Consider the following 22,935-nt stretch of genomic DNA (forward strand, 5'->3'; position numbering starts at 1 on the left):
CTCCCGTGTCTGCGTGGGTTTCCTCCGGGTGCTCCGGTTTCCTCCCACACTCCAAAAATGTGCGGGTCAGGTGAATTGGCCATGCTAAATTGCCCGTAGTGGTAGGTAAGGGGTAAGTGTAGGGGTATGGGTGGGTTTCGCTTCGGCGGGTCGGTGTGGACTTGTTGGGCCGAAGGGCCTGTTTCCACACTGTAAGTCTAATCTAAAAAATCTATATAGAAATCTATCTATTGCTACCTTCAATAGAGTGAATGACTGAGCTTCCACGGCCCTCTAATTAGTAAAGAAATTCCTCCTTATCTTAGTATAAAATGGAATATGTCCCCAGGTGCAAAACCATCAGTCAGGGAAAACATCTTTTTTGTCAAGCCCTTTTAAGAATTTTGTCGATTTTAAATTGGGTCACCTGTCATTTCTGTAAACTTGAGAAGTCCCCCCAATGTGCTCTCGTAGGAGAGACCTGCGATTCCAGGAATTAGTCTGATAAATCTCTGGCACACTGCCTGAAAGGTAAAATACGTTCTTCCTTAAAGAGGATTAAAATTATGTTTCGAGTGTTCCTTTACTTAATTCTAAAATATTCCCAATTCTTGTGCTTGCAACTTTTTTGGCAAGTTCATTAGCCTCCTTTGATCTAATTCAAACCTCTGACTTACTTTGTTAGCCACCAGTTGATTCATTTTACCTCTTAGGTTTGGTGCCTTAAAGGAATTCTGCCTGTCTTTTTTTTAAAAGAAAAGACCTATGCATTAATACTTCAAATACTAGCCTGTCATTTTTAATGTGTTTTTTTTTCAATTCATCTTCTGTTTATTTTGTTAAGATTTAAGACTTAGTCTCCGATTGAACTACACTGCTTTTGAACTTACTGGAAAATTCTAACAGGTCATGGTCATTCTTCCCTAAAAATTATTTTTGACTAGACTATTATTGACCTCATCTCTCTGCATAATACTAGATCTAAAATAGTCCGTTTGACAGTTGATTAGTCTACCCTGCTTGAGAAAACAAATCTCATACACATCCCAGATCTCCACAGCATTGATGCTCATGAAATATAGTTATGTGACTGAAATCATCCAAAATTACACCTTGTAAATGGACTGATCTCCTGAGTTATACCATTCTCAACTTAATCGCAATTGTTTGGTAGGTTATAAACAACAGTTACGAATGCCTACTGTCCCTTGCTGTTTCTAGAATACACTGCCTGGGAGAGTAGCTGAGGCAGAAAACCATAACCTTTCGAAAGTATTTGGATGAGCACTTGAACAATCATAACCTTTAAGATTATAAGTATCAGCAAGTTGAACTAGTGTAGATTTAAAGTTGTTTTTGTCAGTGCAGACTCAATGCACCCAACAGCCTCTTCTGTATTCTTATAATTTGATGAAAGGAAGGAGGAGTCTAGAAGTAGCTTTTTAAACCTAAATATAGGTAAGTGTGTAGGCTTAAAAGGTGAACTGGCTGAAGTGAACTTGCACAATAGGCTAAGGGATAGATCAATAAAGACTAAGCGCTGACCGTTAGAGATATTTCAGAATACTCAGATTAAGTATATTTATACAACAAAGGGAGCATCTACTATTTGTGGTTAACTAAAGTAGTTAGGGAAAGCAACAAACATGGGGGAAAAGGATATAACTGCACAAAGATAAAATCTGATTATTGTTCATAAGGAACAGTACAAAGAAGAAATGAGAATGAGAAGGCTTTCCACTTACTCTCTAGGATAGGTCATAAGCAGCTGTTTATCTGCAATGCAAGCCTTTGTCACAATGGCAACTGTTCCTCTCACCTCCCCAGAGGTCACACAATCTCCACAATGCTGAACCCAATTGCCTTTAACTACACCATTGAGGAGTCCGGTCTGCTCTATGCACTGCCAACATCCAAGTACGGGCTACAGAGGAAAATCCTCTGAGCTATATATTTGTTAAAAAGCCAAAAGCTTGTATTTGTGCTTTCTCTCAGGAATCAACTTCTGCTCACCAAAACAGTGAATCAGAACTTAAATTTCAACAAATGTTGGAGACACCCTTTCAAGGATGAGTCACAGGGAGGTAGGAAATAAAGTTGTACACAAGATATATGGGAGCTAGTGGGCTTTAGACAGATTAAACAAATGGGCAAAAATTTGACAAATGGGGTATAAGGACACAAAATTTGAGACTGTCATTTATGACTAAAAGCATTGAGAAGAAGGAACATATTCTCTAAATGGTGAGACATTGCAGAGCTCCACAATTCACAGGGATTGGGGTGTCTTCGTGCACAAATCGCAAAGGTTTGTATGTAGAAAGAGTAAGTAATAAGGCAAGCAAATACAATACTATTGTTTACTGCAGGGGAACTGAATTCCCAAGTAAGGGTGCTACACTTCAGTTATACAGGGCATTGGGGAGATTACTTCTGAAATGCTATGTTCAATATTTGTGACAGGATGTAAATGCATTAGTAGTTCAGAGGAGGTTTACTTGAATAATATCTATAATTAAGTTGGTCATAAGGAAAAGATAGACATATTAAGACTGCATACACTGAAGTTGAGAAGATTATGAGGCAATTTAAATGAAGCATATAAGATCCTGAGACAGTTGAAGAGTGTAGATGGAGAAAGGATGTTTCCACTTGAGGGAGATATAGAACTAAAATAATTTGTTCCATATTGTTGTATTTGATGTATTTGCATCCATAACAATGAAGAACCTGACGTGATATATCTGAACACACAACCTATTGTGTTCAATTTTCAAAAGTATGTTTGCCCTAGTATTTTTAGAAAGTGCCTGATGATGCCAACCATCCTAATGATACGTCCCGACTGACTGCAGATTCACACTTCTGATTATTTAAAATATAAAGTCAAAATTTAAAAATTATAACAATTCTACTTTATTCAGGACATTTTTCTCTTCACCAATGTTTATTAATTTTAAGGTTTTGTGCTATATTTCAATTTGTTTCAGAGATTTTGCTGCTACTATAACATGGGGGTTTGCAAACACAAACTTGGGCTGCTGCTGTACTTGAGATCATTTGCAACAGAACAATGAAGAGCACTGGCTCTAATCAGCTGCTCATAGTCTAAGCATTGTGCTGAGGCTGTCCCTCTGATGGATAGTCTTTGTTAATGAGTTCAAAAATCAATAACTGATCAATAACTGGTTCAGGGTACCAATTGAAGAGTATGTAAAGTGACAATATAAGCAATGTGAAGCAAGAAATATGCTATGAGGCTGTTAAAATGGGAGATAGAATTTAAAGCTAAGCATCTAAGAAAATTGCTGTGAAAGGAGAGCCCTTCCATCGTGAGATGTCAAGTGGATATCTTCAATAATCAGAGCACTAATTGAAGTAGTTCTGCTTATAATTGGTCAATACTGCATCACTTCTCTTTGGGTGACATGATAATTCAGGGTGATTTGATGACACCTACATCAAGAGAATCTGGTCAACTGCCTTCAAATGATCTTCAGGAAGATTTGGAGGTCAAAAGGCAACAAGTTTGTTTGTATTCTGGCTTAGGATATGGTCTGCCTCTCGGCATTGAAGATACTTGAAACGTCTTAATTCTGTGCAAGAATAATAAAAATCTTGGTAAAATATGCAATGAGATTACTCATGAGTCGGGAAAAGTCACAGAGTAAAGATTAATTAGTTATCAGTGCTTCTGTCAACACATCTCCTTACTCAAAAGTTAGCATTTACATTTATGCTATCACTCTTCATAAAGAAACAGTAACTTGCAAACATTCCAGCAGACGCACTACACTTCTCAAGCTGAATGTTAAATAATACCTACATTTTGGTTTATACCCATTCTCGAAAATCAAAACATCTCTGACATTTGAACAATGGCTCTTCGGATAAAGTTGCATGACAACTGGATTCAAAATCGCATCTCAATGGAAGCATTCATGCTACCAGTGATTTAAACATAGCTGCCACTGAGAAGTACATGTAACATTGTAATTATGCAACACAAGTCCAGCTTCTGCTTTATGTCATAACATTGCTGTTAATGGTCGTCCTCACAAGTACAGTATAAATTTATATGAGAAACAGTATCACAAATAAGGAAAGATTTACAGCATTGAACACTTTACAAATGCAACTGACAGTGGTCATATGAACAATAATTCACTTTTCAGTACCCTTGAATCAACCCCATTATGCAATGCATTTTAAAGAGTTTCATGTTTATCCGTGGAAATAAAATATGGTCTCCCAAAATTCCAGTTCGATAAGTATTTGAAATTATTAACTCACTTTCTTCTGCAAGACAATGACTTTTCGCTCTTTGACTTCCATCATGTCCTTCAGATCACGGATTTCTCCAGCTAAGATTCCTTTTTCTTCAGCCATTTCCTGCATCTGTTTTGACTTCTTATTTAACATATTCTCCTTCTCTTCCAGCCGCAGACGCAGTGCATCTACCTAGATACAGCAATAACTATGTTATTTCATAGTACCTAGCATCTACTTATCAGAGACGTCCATGCATTATGAAAATAATTTTGTTACACAGTTCATATTGCTGCTGTTGAAATTTGAGAAAAGGATTATGCAAGTTTATGAATTTATTTTATGAAAGATCATTCACTCTCCAGCACATTTTGGAAGGTACAGGCTTTTAATTGGCATATTTCCAGGCTGGTAAGGGCAGACTCAGTTTTGACATAATCCAACATACTGTATGTATTCATTAAAACTTTACATTGCTGTGATAACAAATCCAGTACTCAATGATTTTCCTGCATTTTTCTTCCCCACACACATAGTACGTCGCACTATTAGAGGAATCTGCACGATCAGTGTCGTCCAATAGAAAGTGCTGATTAGCCACATGAGGCGTTTTGGCATCTTACTCATGTAAGACTATACTTTGCGAGAAGCACCTCACTTACAAAACACAGGCTAAGGTAGTTCACACGCTCACGTTTGATGAAAGTTATAATTTATTAACCAAACTAAAGCTTTCCAGAGTCTACACATGCCACTTTCACCAACCTGCTGATAAACACACAAGAATATTTAAAGGACATATTTGTGTGTCATGGATCTATGAGTATTAAGATCTTATACATGAAATCTGACCCATTTATTTTCCTGATTATTCATATCTCACTAAGAGCAATGTACAGTATATACTGACATTATATTCCTATAATATTGATCTAAGGCAAATGTATGGAGGAAACAGCAATATCCAGAAATTAACCCTGTTCAAACTACAATCTGTTAAATTTTAATTTGTGTACTTCAGAAATGGCTGTTACAAATATCTAGCGCGATTGCACTCAAAATTTTGATGCCATTTCTTTCCGAAAAGATGCTGCTCAGCCTGAGTTTCTGTCATTATTTTCCACTTTTATGTAGAAATTTTTGCAGGTGAAGTTGGATTTCTATTTGGAAAATACGAGGAATGCCACATTGCAATAGGGATTAATTTACTTGTTCTGGAGCTAGAACAGCTGAGAAATAAGCAGAAAGAACCTACCGGGAGGTGTAAAATAGGTTTAAATCAGATGAAGAGCACGATCAGAAACAAAAGACTTATGATGATTTGGCAAGACAGACAAAGTGAGACCCATGCTTGAGCTGAGGTATCCACAATAACAATCACAATCACAAGTTGACTAAGTGTTGGAGAATTCATCTGGCCAGATGATAGTAGAAGAATCCCAATAAAAAACTCATCTCGAAACAACAGAATACTCAGAAGAAATTCAGTGAATACCAGAGATTTGTAGCACATCTCTGCTTGGTCCCAAGTGAAGGAACCCATGAGATCCTGTAAAGTACAGGGAAACTCAAGAGTGGAAATGAGAAAGTTTATGAAATATGGAACTAAGCGAGTAGCTTGGTTGCCTGGTTTGAGTTTTATATAGAACACAGAACATTGGTTCCACAGGTCGGCTCAATCTGAAGCCCATCTAACCTACATTATATTCCATCCTTGTCCATACACCGATCCAATGACCATTTAGATGCCCTAAAAATTGGTGAGTCTACTACTGTTGCAGACAGTGTGTTCCACGTCCCTACTACTCTCCGAGTAAAGAAACTACCTCGGACATTTGTCTTATATCTATAACCTCTCAATTTAAAGCTATACCCCCTTGTGCTAGCCATCGCCATCGGAGGAAAAGGGCTCACTGTCGAATCTATCTAACCCTCTAATTATCTTACCTGTCTCAATTAAGTCACTTCTCAACCTTCTCTCTAACGAAAACTGCCTCAAGTCTCTTGGCCTTTCCACACAATACCTTCCCTCCACACCAGATAACGTCCTAGTAAATCTCCTCTGAACCCTTTCCAAAACTTACACATCCTTCCAATAATGCGGTGACCAGAACTGTACGCAATACTGCAAACGTAGCTGCAGAGCTTTGTACAGCTGCAGCATGATCGCATGTTTCCAAAACTCAATCCATCTACTAATAAAGGCTAACACACCATAAGCCTTCTTAACAACCCTTTCAACCTGGGTGGCAACGTTCAAGGATCTAAGTACACTATCAAGAATCTTCCCATGAGCGCAGTTATTCCTTCCAAAGTGAATCACCCCACACTTTTCCTCATTAAACTCCATTTGCCACCTCTTAGCCCAGCTCTGCAGTTTATCCACGTCTCTCAGGAATTTACAACATCCTTTGACACTATCCACTACTCCACGACCTTAGTGTCATCTGCAAATTTACTAACCCGTCCTTCTATGCACTCATCCAAGTCATTTATAAAAACGACAAACAACAGCGAACCTAAAACAGATCCTTGCGGTACCCCAGTCGTAACTGAACTCCAGGATGAATATTTCCCATCAACTACTATTCTCTATTTTCTTTCAAGTCGCCAATTTCTGATCCAAACTGCGAAATAGCCCTAAATCTCATGTTTCTGTATTTTGTGAACAGCCTACTGTGGGGAACCTTATCAAATGCCTTACTGAAATCCATATACACCACATCTCATCCACCTGTTTTGTCACCTTCTCAAAGAACTCAATAAGGTTTGTTAGGAACAACCTACCCTTCACAAAGCCATGTTGACTATCCCTAATCAACTTATTCCTTTCTAGATGATGATAAACTCTCTCTCTTCTAACCCTTCCCAACACATTACCCATAACTGGAGTGAGGCTCTTAGATTTGTTTTCTTGATCTGCAAGATGAAGTGTGCAACATCAACTTCAATCTCAGTTTTTCTGCTGATTTTTATCTCTTACCAGATTTGAAAACAAGTAGCAAGAGCTCTGATTTCTCTTGTGGAATATTTTTGATTTTATAGTGTGTTATGATCAGTATGGATAAGTAATGGTTTTGACATTTTTTTGGAACCTGAAAACCGTGGTATTAACTCCTGCGAATAAAATCACAAGGTTTTTAGGTTAACTAACAAAATCATTTTACTGTGCAAACATCACAGATCATGCACTAAAGTAACTGCATTTTATCTCAAATAGTCAGTTACATTAAACATAATAAAACTAGATTGAACATAATGACTTTAAATTGGGACGCCTTTACTTCAATTCTAAACTCCTTAGATATTTACGGCAAAACCCTCCTGTCAAATACTATTTCAATGTGGAAGATTAACTGCTTTGTGTGGATACTGTCAACAACTTTGCATATGGACTGTGATTTTTGAGCCCTTTTGTTTATTTCTTGCCAAGTTATTACATGAAACCTTCTCCAACTTCCCAAGGTTCAACTTGTGTTTGTAGCAGTATAAAGTGTAGACACGTCAATTCAGAACTTTTCTCCATCTTCAATTCCTTAATTATGGAGTTTTGAATTTTAAAATACACTTTTCCTTCCTAACATATTATTAGTAGGGTCTTTCAGTTACTCTTAGCCAATATTTAGAATGTCAACAGAATCTAAATAATGAGATATTTCCTTGTCTACAGCTTGTTCTAAACTCCAAATAAAACTACTTAGACTATCAACCCACAGAACCCACTGACCCCTATTAGTGAGCTTGCTGACCCCCTTTTCTGTAAGTTATTTCCTAGGCAACCCAGTCATATAATCACTTTCCTAATTTCTTCACAACTTCTTAACAAGAAATCAGATCCTGGTTCTTCAAAGGACCATTACTCCAAGGTGAGATGTTGTTTTCCTTTTTCCCCAAAAGCTTATGGACCATCAGAAATGATCTCAGTGGAGATCATTAACTTTTAAAAATAAATCCATTCTGAGTTATGAACTGAAATAACTTACTTTTGAATGAAAACTTTTATAAAATTCTGGAAAGTGTAAAAATATAAGTCCCTGGGTCAGACGGGAGTTATCCTGGGATTTTCTGAGAAGTCAGGGAGGAGATTGCTGAGCCTTTGGCTTTGATCTTTATGTCACCATAGTCTACAGGAATAGTGCCAGAAGACTGGAGGATAACAAATGGTGTTCCCTTGTTCAAGGAAGGGAGGAGAGACAATCCTGGAAATTATAGGTTACATGTAATAACTCGGCAAGAAATAAACAAAAGGGCTCAGACATCACGGTCCATATACAAAGTTGTTGACAGTACACAAACAAAGCAGCTAATCTTCCAAACTGAAATAGTATTTGACAGGAGGGTTTTGCAGTAAATATCTAAGGAGTTTAGAATTGAAGTAAAGACGTCCCAATTTAAAATCATGCTCAATCTAGTTTTATTATGTTTAAGTTGAGATAAAATGCAGTTACTTTGGTGCATGATCTGTGATGCTTGCACAGTAAAATGATTTTGTCAGTTAACCTAAAAGCCTTGTGATTTTATTCGCAGGAGTTAATACCAGGGTTTTCAGGTTCCAAAAAAAGTCAAAACCATTACTTATCCATACTGATCATAACACACTATAAAATCAAAAATATTCCTCGAGAGAAATCAAAGCTCTCGCTACTTTCTTTCGATTCTGGTAAGAGATAAAAACCAGCAGAAAAACTGAGATTGAAGTTGATGTTGCACACTTCATCTTGCAGATCAAGAAAATAAATCTGACTCCACAGCCAGAACTCTTTCAATTATAAACACAATAAAACTGATGCACGATCTGCACCACTTATAATGCTCATGCACATATCAAAGAAATATTGCTATTATTTGCCATTTCCCCTAAGTTAACAGAAAGCAAGCGGTTTGCTTTTCCGCATAAATACTATTTCAGTTCAACTGCCTTTCTTTCTGCAACTTCTAAGGCACATGGTTAATAACTGCAGGTATTGCTTTTTGGTGGTTATATTAGAAATTACTCAGCATTCTATTGTCAGCCTGTTTGAAGTCAATATCTAGCAACTAAAGAGAAATGTTTCCTCTGAGCCTCAGTAATACCCAAGTCATTCAAGAGTGCTTTCTCATGAAAGGTCATTGACCCGACAAGTTAACGGCACAAATGCTGTCTAAACTGCTGGGTTTTTCTAGCTTCTCTGTTCTCATTTCACCCAAAAGCAAAGCAATCTTTTGGATGTGCAGATGTGAATTAATCTTAAAAGGCATTACACAATGTAAAAAGTCAGACATGCACAGCAAATGAAAGTTGGAGGAAATACTGCTCAAGAGCTACTTCTTTTAAAACTTTGGAAAGCAAATCAAGGGACCTGGACCAAAGTTAGGTACAGGAGGTCATATTGGCTGCTAACACTGAACTAATTTAGCTTTTACACTTCACGTTTTCATTGTTCAGTGCTTACAGAGGACAAAATACTACAACACCAATGCCCCTGCACCAAGTTCTGGTGAGTGTGATAGCTTTGTCAAAGCTATTTTTCAAAACGCATTGTGCTGTTCTAATATTTTGCTGTGCTTTCTATCTCCAATGTTCTATTTAACCATAAAAAAAAAGCGTTTTTAGTCTGATGCATTTTTTGGTAGGTTATCTTCAAGCTTTACGATCAGTGGCTGTATTCTTCCATCTGTACATGACAACTGACATGCAACAAATCAAATCTATTGAAGATGGTTAGCATTACATGGTGCACTTTTGATGATGGCAAAAGACCAATCCAAGACAGCTACGTTCTGCCAGGAAGGTTGCATGTGTGGTTATTAGGTGCTGTTGTGGATTGCTGTTTTTTATGTTCGCACCTGTAAAAAACTACTGTAAGTTAATGAGCATCATGGTGGTACAAAGTAGCCTGGGAAGGATATCATCATTTTCCTAACATTAGCTAGATGCAACAATCTTTGCTCAGAGGGCTCATATCATGCCTGCAAGCATCCTCAAGATGGAACTTTGTATTCTACTGATCATCTAGATACAGCTACCTTGCCACATAGAAAATCCTTAAGCATGTGACCATCTTCCACCCTGTGAACAGGACTAAGCCAGTAAAGTCAGCTCCATTTGATGAATATCAACATGTTTGGGATACCTTTACTTTTGAAAGCACTGCTGCATTTATAATTTCATCACTCCATCAATGTACAAAATGTGCTCTAACAGTTATGGTGAAAGATTTTGACCCTCCTTTCTTGATAGTTCCAAGTTATTCATGTTCCAAACGCAGTTGTTCTGTTCTCGTGCAAACCCATGTTATAACAAAATCACCTAATAGCAGCACCATTTAAAGTGATGGGGCTGGAATTGTGTTATAATCATTACACACCTTAAAAATTTCACGCTGGGAGGGATCTAAGATGGCGGCGATCCAAGAAGATCACACTGCAGAGGTTAGCATCGCAGCAGGAGCAAGAAGTCCTTTAACCCGGCCAACCCAGGTCATCAGGATTTCTTGGGGTGTTGGAAAGATTATGGAGTCCCAAGAAACATTTAAAAATTGACTTACCTGTATTTTCAGCTGTCCAGAAATGCCTAAAAAGGGAGGAGGAGGATCCGAGGCCGGGTCTGCAGCTCAGCCTGCAGCAGCCTCAGAGCCGATTACTCTCCAGGACCAGGTGAGCCAGCTCTCAAAATCTCGCAAGATGCTAGGGAAATAGATTGAAGAGAAGCTAGCTCCAGTCTCTCTCATGCTGCAGAAGCATGAGCAGCAGCTGGGAGACCTGGAGAAGAGGACGGATGAGGTGGAGCACAGGATCACAGTGGCGGAAGCTGATGCCAGTTCATTCAAGGACGAGATCCTAGCCCTGAAGAAGCAGGTTCATAATTTGCGTGACCAAGTGGATGATCTTGAAAGCAGGGGCAGGAGAAAAAAACATTCGGATCATCGGTCTGCCTGAGGGTAAGGAAGGTGAGCGGCCTGCGGAATTTGTTGAAGATTGGCTTCCGAAATTCTTTGACTTGGAGACTGGCATGAGAGGACTGAAGATAGAGAGGGCTCACCGGGTCACAGCACCGAGGTTGGGTCTGGGTCAACGCCCTCATCCTTTCCTGGTGCGGTTCCATCATTACCGGGATAAGCAGAGAGTCATGGAGGCTTCCAGACTCCAGACTAAGGATCCAAAGGCCCTAATTTACAAGGGGTCTAATATCATGTTTTATCAGGACTCTTCAGCAGCAGCGATCCAGAAACGAAAATCGTATGATGGTGTCAAGAGAAGACTGAAGGAGCTTGGGATTCAGTACTCCCAGAGATATCCGGCAGTGCTTCGGATCATTTTAGATGGATCCATGCATCTCTTTGACACATCGGAGAGGGCAAGAGACTTTGTGGACAAACTAACCTAAGTTAAACAATTGTAGTATGTATAAATATTGTTGCTTGGGTACGCATTTATCATTCTGTAAAAGAAATGGAGGAAATCCGGTTGAAGCTTGGTTTTTCCCCCTTTTTCCTCTATTGATAATAATTTGGTTCAAACAATGTCTGGCGGTGGTTAAGATGTACATTTTAAATTTCTAAGTTAGGACATACCAAGGGATGGGTGGGGTATTTATTCCCTTTTTTTAAATAAAAGAATGTTTTTATTCATATTGATATTCTATGAGGTGTTTATTCTTTTTAGCTTGTGCTTGCGATGTGGCTCTAGCTTGGAGAAGTGAAGGTGGTTGAGATGGTTAGATGCCTATTTATGGGCAGTTCAGGACAGGTAGTTGCCCTACTCAGCACTATCGTGCTTTATATGTTGGTTTATTTTCTGGTTTTTGTTGTTTTTTATTTGTAATAATTTTGTATGTTTGTTAAATGTAGTGGTTTTAGTTTATGTAGCTTTTATATTTGGTGGACCATGTGACACTAAGGCTCAGCAATTTGTGGTTCAGGTTCCTCCTCTCTGGAATTTAAATGTAATTGCGGGAAGATTATGGCTAATGATTTGATTAAATGGTGTACCTGGAATATCATGGGAAGTCACTCACCAATTAAGAGGAAGAAGGTACTCTTGAGTCTTAGAAAGGAGAAGGTGGATATTGCTTTGCTACAGGAGACACATTCGGATGACAAGGAGCATCTGAAATTACAGCAGAATGGCTTTGACCGAGTTTATTTTTCATCATTTAATACCAGAAGTAGGGGAGTGGCTACATTGGTTCGGAAAAATCTCTCATTTAAATTGTTGGAATGTGTTAAAGACATATACGGGAGGTTTGTAATTCTTAAAGCCTTGATAAATGGGGAAGAATATGGTATTTTAAATGTTTATTGTCTCCCAGCTCATCCTCTTAAATTCTTGGTAGATGCTTTTTCTAAACTGATAAGTCTCAATTCTTGGCACATCATTATAGGGTGAGATTTTAACTGCCTCATGGACCCCACAGTAGACAGGTTGCCTAAAGGTCCCTTGATACCCTCTGCAAACTGAACAGTTTTTGGGTTTGTATGGGGAATTAGGATTGGTGGACGTTTGGAGGTGCCTCCACCCTACAGGTAGGGATTTCACGTTTTTCTCCAATCCGCATGGACGATTTTTTTCTGACCTCTGCATTAACCCTGGGATCTGGTGGCATCCTGTACGATTGGTAATATTGCCATCTCTGATCAGGCTCCAGTGTACCTCATGGTTAAGATTAAGGATGTTACAGTGAATTCAAGGTACTGGCAAATGGACCCGTTTATTCTCATGGACAGTAAGTTAATGGAGTGTTTCTCTAGGGAATTTCGGACATTCCTAGACATCAACATAGGTTCGGTTGATAGCTCCTCTGTTCTCTGGGAAACTGCCAAAGCTTATGCCAGGGGGTTAGTTACTTCATATTTCAGCAGTAGGAAGCGGCAGAAGGGTGAGCAACAACGTTTCCTTGAAGCATGATTGAAGGCAGCCGAGAAGGCCTATTTTGACAGACCCACGTTGGTCAAACTACAGAGGATTACGGCACTGCAGTCTGCACTAAATTCCGTGCTCAAGCAGATGGGAAACAAGGAGCTGGCTTTTGCAAAGCAATTGTTATACGAGCATGGTGACAAGCCAGGCAAATACGTTGCATACCTTGCCAGAAAGAGAAGTGCCCCACAAACCATTACAGCGATTAGGGAAGGGTCTGGGAACCTAACATGCAATTCTAAAAAGATTAATGTGGCGTTCCAGAGATTCTACTCTAAATTATATCAGTCTGAAAATTGTGAGGAGGGGCAGGACAAAATGGAATCCTTTTTTAGAGATCTGAAGCTCCCCGGTGTGACACCCAAATAACAGTCTTTCAATGCCCCATTATCAGAGCAAGAAGTGCAGGAAGCTGTGAGGCAGCTTCAGGGTGGAAAGGCGCCTGGTCCTGACGGACTTCCCAGTGAATTCTATAAGGAATTTATAAGTAAACTGTCAGGCCCGATGCTGAATATGTTTAATGATTCATACAGTCATGTTTGTCTCTTTGAGAGAGGCCAATAATTACTTATCCTTAAAAAAGGGCAGGATCCAGAAGACTGTACTTCATACAGGCCCATCTCGCTCTTAAATGTGGACCTCAAGATCCTCTCTAAGGCTCTCGCATTAAGGCTGGAGACCGTGTTACCCTCTATTATTAGAGAGGATCAAACGGGCTTCATAAAGGGTCGCAGATCTTCCAATAATGTTAGGAGGCTGCTTAAAGTAATTCAAGCATGCCAACAGCAGTTATTACAGGGACTGGTGATTTCTTTAGATGCAGAGAAGGCATTTGGCAGAGTTGAGTGGCTGTACCTTTTCTACACTCTCGACCGGTTTGATCTGGGTGAAGTTTTCATAAGATGGGTAAAGGTTCTCTACAGCGTACCTCTCACGGCGGTCATTACCAACAGGGTGCGATCAAGCAATTTTAATATTTCTCGGGGCAGCCGGCAGGGCTGTCCCCTTTCACCATTACTTTTTACATTGGTGATTGAACCGTTGGTAGAGGCCATTCGTGGGGATCTCAATATATCAGCTCCAGAAGTGGGGTCAAAATTACATAAGATCTCACTGATGCAGACGATGCTCTAATTTTCTTGACAAATCCAGCAGTTTCAGTGCCTAGCCTGATACAATGCCTTCACACGTTTGGTACTTTTTCAGGGTATAAGATTAATTTTGCTAAATCAGAGGCTATGGGAGGGTTGACCTTCTGGCCATGAAAAATTACCAATTAAGCTCGCTTTTGACCTATGTGAGTGATTGGGTTTGCTTTCAATATGGCTAGATATCGAAGCCTCCTAAGCAAGATGCCCCCTTACCAGTTTGCTATTTTTAGACAAGATGAGGACAGTTATGGAATATGGCCATAATTCAATACTATTAAAGCATGGAGGGCAATTCGGCAGAGGGAAGGTAATATTGGAAAACATCTTTGTTTACACCTTTAGTAGGTATGCCGGGTTTTCAACCGGGTATGATAGATTCAGGATTTAAACATTGGGCAGCTAGGGATATATCTTGCATGGTGATTTATTTGAGGGAGATGTAATGATGTCCTTCGATCAGTTAGTACGGAAGTACGAGTTACCTACTAGAGACCTCTTTCGTTTTTTTTCAAGTTAGGGATTTTATTCAAAAAAAGACCACACTTTTGACTGATCCCTACAAATCTGACATAGAAAGAGGGGTACTAAGGGCTAAGAGTACACTCTCTGATAGTACTTTATATCACCAATTTGGGGGGGGGTGCCACCTCAGATGAGTCTGATCGACTCTGCAAGATGTGGGAAAGAGAGCTGGGTGTTGAAGTTTCTTCAGAGGCATGGGAGGATGTTTGGGAGAATGCAAGAAAAAGATATCAATTTGCAGTTGAAAATTCTCCACAGGGTCCACTTGCCCCAGACCGTTTGTCAAAATTTAAACCAGGAGTATCTTCAGCATCCTAAGTGCAAGGTCTGTATAGGTACTCTTACCCATTGTCTTTGGTCTTGTGACAGGCTTCAAACATATTGGAAGCTTTGGAGGGTGCAGTGGAGAGGATTTTAGGTGTAGGGGTGGAGAAGGACCCTTTTTCGCTCCTTTTGGGCCTACCCATTGTATTTCCTGCAGATGTGCATAAGAAAAAACTTTTCAATATTCTTACGTTCTATGCAAGGAAGAATATCTTGCTAGGTTGGATATTTGAAACCCCCCCCCAGGCCTGTCTGGTTGGCGTAAGACTGTTATGGAGTATATTCCCCTGGATTTTCTCACAAATATAGTACACTACAAAACTGAGAATTTTTACAAGACATGGCAACCCTTTTTGAAATACCTGGACACAGATTTATCTGCCACACTAACAAGGGCTTTTAGATAGCCGTAACAATTGTGTTTCATGAGTCCACTATCCAGGGAGGAGAAACTGTGAATGTGTGAGTGTTTTGTTTGGCTGGGCTGAGTTATTACTATTTATTTAGTTAAATAGCTGGTTTAGATTTTTTAATTTTATACTTCTCTATATATGTTTATACTTTCGTTTAAGAGGGTGGGTTGGGAAATTTTTTTATTATTTGGCTTTAGTTTTGTACTGTTTTGAATTGCATAGTTTTGTTTTGTTGGAATATTTAAAAATCTATATTTTCTTAATAAAATTTTATAATAAAAAAAGTTCACACTATAGAAAGTGCTCCCAATTCATCCATTGTTTTATAGTGATTTTGCATGAATAAAGCATGCATTATAGCAGAATGATCTGTGAGAAATGTGGAGAACACAGCCCTCACAAACTATATGTTGCTTCAAAGAATCAATGAGTATTTTGTGATCTGGTTAAAAGGTTGTAGCTGTTTTTCAAATCCATATATCAGGTTATTTGTCAAGCTACAGATTGCCACCATGGATTCAAGATAGCAGAATTTGCTATCAATTTCTTCAACATATTATTTGTGATTGGGATAGATTTTTCTCATTCTTTCAAGGGATAAAGGTACTCTGGCTACGTCATCACTTACGAGCAATCCTAACTATCCTTGTTAAGGTGATGTTAAGAGACCTTCGTAAACAGCTGTAATCCCTTTGCAGTTGGTACATTGATAGAGCGGTTCGGGAGGGAGTTCATGGGTTTTGATCCAGTAACAATAAAGGAACAGTGATACAGTCCCAAGGTAGGGTAGTGCACAGCTTGGAGGGGAAATTGCAGGCAGTGGCGTTCCTATGCATCAGCTGCTGTGGTTCTTCTAGGTCATATGACATAACAATCAAAAAAAACTGAGCATAGGGCATGTTATCGTCAGGTACTTGCCTTTAAGTAGAGTTGGAAAAACACATTGCACAGTGTGCAAAAGACTCCAATTCGAGTTTATGTTCAAATCTGACTACATAAACTCATACACAAAGATGTTTTCAAAGTTGAGAGGATACTTAGATGAATATCGGGGCAATATGAAACTGAAATGGTTGAACAGCAATAGGCTAATCATGGCTAATTTGCACCACCATTCCATTTAAACACTATTTACCCTTCATTACACTTAACGAATTAAAAACCGTTGATCTAAATTTTGAAAATTTTAATTAAAATAATCAAAGAGAGTGTTCAGGATTTCCAGTTTTTAAATTTTGAAATAAATGAACTTATGAGACATATGTTCTATGGTGGATATTTTCTCAACCTGTTCAGAGTAGATGGGACTTAAACCTGGGCTGTCTGGCCCACACTACCACAGGGAGCCAGAACTATTTGCAGTGTTGAAATGGAGATGGATAGAAGGGCAATCATGCAGTGTAGACAGAAATCTGTAATCCTCAGCTTAAAAACAATGAGGTTTTGTGATAACTGTATAACAAATGCAGAAAGGCATCAAGATGACAGGCACAAGTACTGAAGCAGAGTCATGTTTTGAAGGTCGATGATGAGTTTATAGCAGGTGGATTCTCGGAGGGACACTCAAAAAAATCATAAAACATGACAGCAAGGAAAGCATTTTAGCCAAATCAGTGTATTCTATTCCAAAATTATCCTTCTTCCTCAGGAAAGACACAAGTCAAACAAAATTGGACAAAGTCAGAGATGGTCACATTACCCATCAAGAGGTTGGAGGTGGTGAATTTTTAAGGTCATGGGTTTATGTGGGGAAGCACGTTTGCAAGCTGAAGCTCTGAGAACAATAAGACATTGATCCAGATCGGGGCAATGGCAGAACAGCTGGATAATGTAGGTGAAATAACCTGTTGGTACCTTCTGCCTTGGCTCACTCCCTAAGGACAGCTGCAACTATGGTTTCCAAACCACAGTGTAAATGAGACGCTGCAACATCAGAACCTAAATTCCATTATAGTGCCACTTCCATAACTTAGTAAGGAGTATTCTTGGGACTTAATAAATCCAATCTGTGCAGAACTCAACCTAAGAATAATTGGTGCTGTAATGAAATACAGAAAAAGCATTAAACATTCTGTTTGCTATCACAGACATCACACAAAAAAAACACAAACTACATCACATGTACACTTTTCTAGGCAGGGGACTAAGAAATAAAAGCATTCAAAATACACATTATATATTGTCAATTATATGCAGTCTTAATGTGGTCAAACGGTACAGAGTTCTGACATAAAAAATACATGATTGAAAATGGTTGCCAGAAAAATAAAAATATCTCTCTGGTTATGCTTTTCTTCACTCAACCATTACTGTCAGTTATGGAAGTTGAACAAACAGCTTGTTTAGACAAAGAACCATAATTTTCTGCGAATGCGAGTGGCTGACATTATTCAGCAGCGACCGGCAGAAGGATTGGCCCACCCAGAGAGTAAGAGTGATGTGGCTGAACTTTACAAAACTACAGCTGTAAACACAGTGACTAAAAGGTTAAAAATAGAGAATGGATTGTTACATTTCTTGGAAAAGAAAACAGTTGGGGTAGGAGAGGAGTTCATTTTTCTCTTCCTAAGAAGACAGGAGTCCCAAGTAATTTCCTGCGGGTACTATTGTAGATTTCACCCCCTACTGGTTTTATTGCTACTTCGTTACATTCACTGTAGCCATAGTGGCAGCCAATGATTGATAATACTCAGTTGCCATATTCAGTTGTTTGTAACCAACTCCCGACATTTGCAATCCTCAAATCCCCTTGTGTTTTATGTTTTGGACACTTCAAATGCTTTGTAGGAGTGCAGCCTCGTCCTGGGCCCTGAAGTTAACCATTATGGCAAAGTTCTTGGGGAATCCTTAGATTCACTTTTGTTCTTTTAAAAGAAATTGATGTGATCCAATTAGATTGCTAAAGAGAAAGGAACATCCACAATTTAAATGAACTTAAATGCTTTGGCTCCATCTTGTAAATTGTGCACACCACAACAAGAGTCACCTTCAGGTTTTAAGAGTTATAATTATTGAACAGTATCATGGTCAGCCAAGACTTCTGACTCAGGCTGAGATTTGCCATTTCAAACTCAAAAGCAATGGACAGGCAGTTCCTGGGTCATGAACGGTTTCCATTCTTAAATATGCTCAAAGTCAATTTGTACACAAATCAGACCACAATTTAATGAATAAAAACAGCTTCTCGTACGTATGAGTGAACATTCACATGTCAAATCTTTAAACTTAATATTAACACACTCTTACATGGGATATCATTTGGAAGTTTGAGCTTGATAAGTCAAACGTTCAAAAATGAAAACACCAACTGACTACATCTGCTCCTTTTAAACTAAGTTTCCTTAGGCAAGATTTAAGTAGAAATTGTATCATAGCACACTCTAGTGGCATTTAAATTTCACTACTAATATAATACAAATGCATTGTTACAGTCAAGCTGAGAGTGTGTGCAGTCCAACAGTACGCTTACTGAGCAATCTGACACGACAGTCTGCAATCTCAGCAAACTTCTCTGTAGTGCTAATATCTGGGTGTCATGTGCTAGGTGAGAGAAAAAGGTGAAAAGTTTCCACCTTTGCTGTCTCGGACACATCCTCAGCATCCCTTGGTAGGACATTACCACCTCAGACCATGAAGAGTGCCAATTCCAAGAATGTATACTCATTGTTAACTTCACATCACAAACCATAAAATGTAGGAAGCCAGAAGCAGGCCACTCAGCCAGAGTCTGTTCTGCCATTCAGTAAGACTATTGTTGATTTGATAGGTTTCAACTTCACTTTCTTCTCTTTGCCCTTAGCCTTTGATTTCCTTACTGTTTAAAAACCTGCCCACTTTAGCCATGAAAATACTGAATGGCCTGGCCTCAATGACCTAATGAATTTACCACCCTCAGTCAAAAAGCACTGATGGCAGGGATGGCACTGATGACAATGCTTATTGTGGTAAATGAGGAGCCAATCAAGCACAATGGTCTGTCTGGACTGTACCAAGCTTCTCAAATGTTGTTGTAGCTGTAACTGCCCAAGACAAATGTATTCGATCATCACTTGTGCCTTCAGATGGTAGACGGGCTGAGGAGTCAGTGAATTACATGCTTCAGAATTCCTTGTCTTTGAACGGTTATTTAGCCATAGTATTTATGCAGCTGGTCCAATTAAGTTAAGTTTCGAGTGAAAGGTAATCCCCAAGATTATTGATAGTGGGGGACTTGGCAATGGTTATGCAATTAATTCACGGGGAGATGGTTGGATAGTCTCTTGTTGAAGATGGTCTTGTCCTGGTGGATATTTTCTTTCCCCTTACATAAGTGGCAAATGTCATTCATGCCACACATCAATTCAAGCCTGAATTGTCCAGATATTGTTACATGCAGGTTAATAGTGCTTCAACAGCTGAGAAGTTGTGAATCATGTCAAACATTATGCAATCATTAGCATACATTCCCACATCTGGCCTTATAATTGAGGGATGCTCATTGATGAAGCAGCTGTACATGTTTAGGACATCCACCAACTTAGACACCAACTAGTTAATTTGTTCCCTTACTTGCTCCCTCCCTCTCTTTCCAATGAAATGCTATTCATGAGCACTGCAAACTATATCTTTCATCACTTCGCTATGTACACTGATGGGACAGTAATTAGCCACATTGGGATGCTACCAGCATTATGTTGGCTCAGGACACAGCTAATTCTAGAGTTCACTTCTTCAGTAACACTGCCAGGACGTCAACAGAAAACATAGTCTATGCTGTATCTATTGTCTCCAGCTATTTTTTGATATCACAAGTGTAAATTTAATGGTTTACAACTGGCATGTTTGATGGGAGTAACCTTAAGGGCTAGAATGGACCACCTCTACTCAGCATTGTTGATTGAAGATTGTTGCAAATGCTTGTCTTGACCTTTACACTACATGCTAGACTCCGCCATGATTCAGGATGGAGATATTTGTGGAGTCTCCTTTTCTGGTTAGCTGTTCAATTGTCCATTACCATACATACAGGATGAATTGGACTGCAGAACTTTGTATGTTACTTTGCTCTTTCTACAGTATGCTGCCTCTGCTGTTTAACACACACAGTCCTATGTTGATGTATCACAACGTTGTCATTGGGTTTTAGGTGTGCCTGGTTCTGCTCTTGACATGCAGTCCAATATCTTTCGTTAAATCATGATGGGTCCCTTGGTTCAATAGTAATGGTGGCAGAAAAACATGCCAGGCCAGTTCGTTACAGTGTGTGGTTAAGTACAATTATTGCTGATTGGCACACAGCATCTCTTGAATGCCCCTTTATTCAACTGCTGGATCTGTTCAAAGTCTATCCCAAAGCACAGTGATAATGCCAACAACACAATGGAGGGTGTCCTCACTTTGAAGACAGAATTTGACCTGCACAAATATGGAGTGGTTGTTAATTCTACCAATATTATAATGGACGTATGCATCTGCAACGGGCGGATTGGCAGGAACAAGGTTAAGTAGGTTTTCCCTTCCAGCTGGTCCTCTCTTCACTTGTGTTAACTGATAGATATCATTCTGATAGATAAGGCCTTCAAGACTCGGCCAGTTCAGTTAGTAGTGGTGCTAAGTAGCCATTCATGATGATGGGTTGAAGTCCTCTAACAGGAATACATTCTATGACCTTGGTGCTTTCCATGGTTCTTCAAAGTGGCATTAAATATGGAAGAGTATTGATTCTTTACATTTTCTTTTATATATTTGGAAATAAGAAACAAAATGGCATGATTTAAAAACCATGTACAATGCTTTACAATTGTACCGTTTAAATCCTCATTTCCTAAAGTAAGCCTCTTATGACGATGCTGCTCCTTTCACAAGGTTATGCTGTCCTTACGTTTTTTTCCCCCAAGAGGGATCGTAAAGGCAGAGGTTCCGATATGTCAGGAAATATCTACTTGAAAAGCTTTTAAGATTATTTTTTCTTAAAAGTACTTGTACATTGAAAGGGGTGTGACCAGTTCTCCCAGTTCCTGGTTTGTTTTTCTAGTTTTGGGTTAGTTTTAGCTGGGGAACCAAAGAAACAGCTCCATGCTGATCCTCCTCTTCTGCAGAACCTGTGTTTGAACTTACCTTTTTGCCAAGGGTGTGTTACGAAATATTGCAGGAAATCAGAACAGTTCTTTGTTAAGTTGCATTTTCGTATCGGTTGGGTTTTCAAATAGTTATGCTATCCTAAATTTGGTTTTCTTTTTTTAGTGTGTGAACAGCTGTGTCGCTTTTGGAATACTCACCCTACATCTACGTAAAACAACTTGAAAAGTTAGGTTCTGTACTACCTTCTTAAATGTTTTGAAGGGCATCTGGCCTGATCCATAACACTCTACACTGACCGATTCTTCAATTTCTCCATTATCTCTTCTCTGAATTCATATTCTGCCTTTCCTCACCCTCATTAAATTTCTTCCTTCATTACAATTCTTACACATACACACATTATTGACATCTCAGTCATAATATCATCTGTGGTCTCTAAGAATCCACACATTTTTTTCCTGTTTATTTTGGAAAAGGAAATCTCTTCCCTGGCTTCTAGGCAATTTACTTTCAAAACTACTAGTTCCTAACTTTTGACCTTTGTTATCCATAATGCTTTCTATTCTGGTTTTATTCTGTTTGTTCAAATATTTCTTCACCTCTGCCTTTTGTTCACAACTCTACCAAAAAGTGTTCTCTTCCCAAACGTTACAGAATTGGTAATCCAGAAACCTGGACTAATGAGTTCAAATCCCTTCATCGTTATTGGGGAGAAAAATTCAATTGCTTTATCCGTTTGGAATAGAATACACAGTCTCGCTAATCATCATGAAACTAATGAATTGTCCAAAAAGCTCATCCGGTTTACTCATATGAAGGAGGGGAGAAAATCTATAATTTTTATCCAATTTGGCCTACATATGACACCTGACCAAAGCAATTTGTTGACTCTATCATCCTCTGAAATAGCCCTGCAAGCTATTTTGCAATGATTAAGCCACTGTAAAAATAAAGTCAAAAAATAATATGGCATCACCCAAAATTGACATACACAGCAGAAACTATAATGAAACATGTTGATCTATGGATGTTGTACTGTAACGTCTAAATCAAAAAAGTTCTTCCACAGACTATTGAAGCACCAACTAGACATAGGCATACTTGCTTAATTGTACCTTACAGCTAATGCTCCACAGTTCTCCATCACTATTCCTCAGAATGTCCTGTTCCACCTGAAGATCACCAGAGACTTACCAGAAGTGGTGGCACAGTGGCATGCAGTCAGACAAGAATGGTCCTTAGAGTTTTCAGTATTTACTCTGGACCTCTTGAAGTCCAAAGCTTTTGGGTCAAAAATGGGCAATGGAATCAAATGCATC

The 22,935-nt window shown here is 39.0% G+C and overlaps 1 protein-coding gene across 5 annotated transcripts in view; it reads right to left on the reverse strand.

The window, feature by feature from the left end:
* erc1b (ELKS/RAB6-interacting/CAST family member 1b) overlaps positions 1 to 22,935 on the reverse strand; it is an 850,092-nt gene that overhangs the window by 724,354 nt on the left and 102,803 nt on the right. For all 5 annotated transcript variants that reach the window (XM_060839426.1, XM_060839431.1, XM_060839427.1 and 2 more), the window contains one exon: positions 4,273 to 4,440. In XM_060839426.1, coding sequence (XP_060695409.1) covers positions 4,273 to 4,440 — 168 coding nt within the window. The remainder of the gene's footprint in view (positions 1 to 4,272; positions 4,441 to 22,935) is intronic.

This window comes from Hemiscyllium ocellatum, chromosome 19, assembly GCF_020745735.1.
Source record: "Hemiscyllium ocellatum isolate sHemOce1 chromosome 19, sHemOce1.pat.X.cur, whole genome shotgun sequence".
Classification (NCBI taxonomy): Eukaryota; Metazoa; Chordata; class Chondrichthyes; order Orectolobiformes; family Hemiscylliidae; genus Hemiscyllium; species Hemiscyllium ocellatum.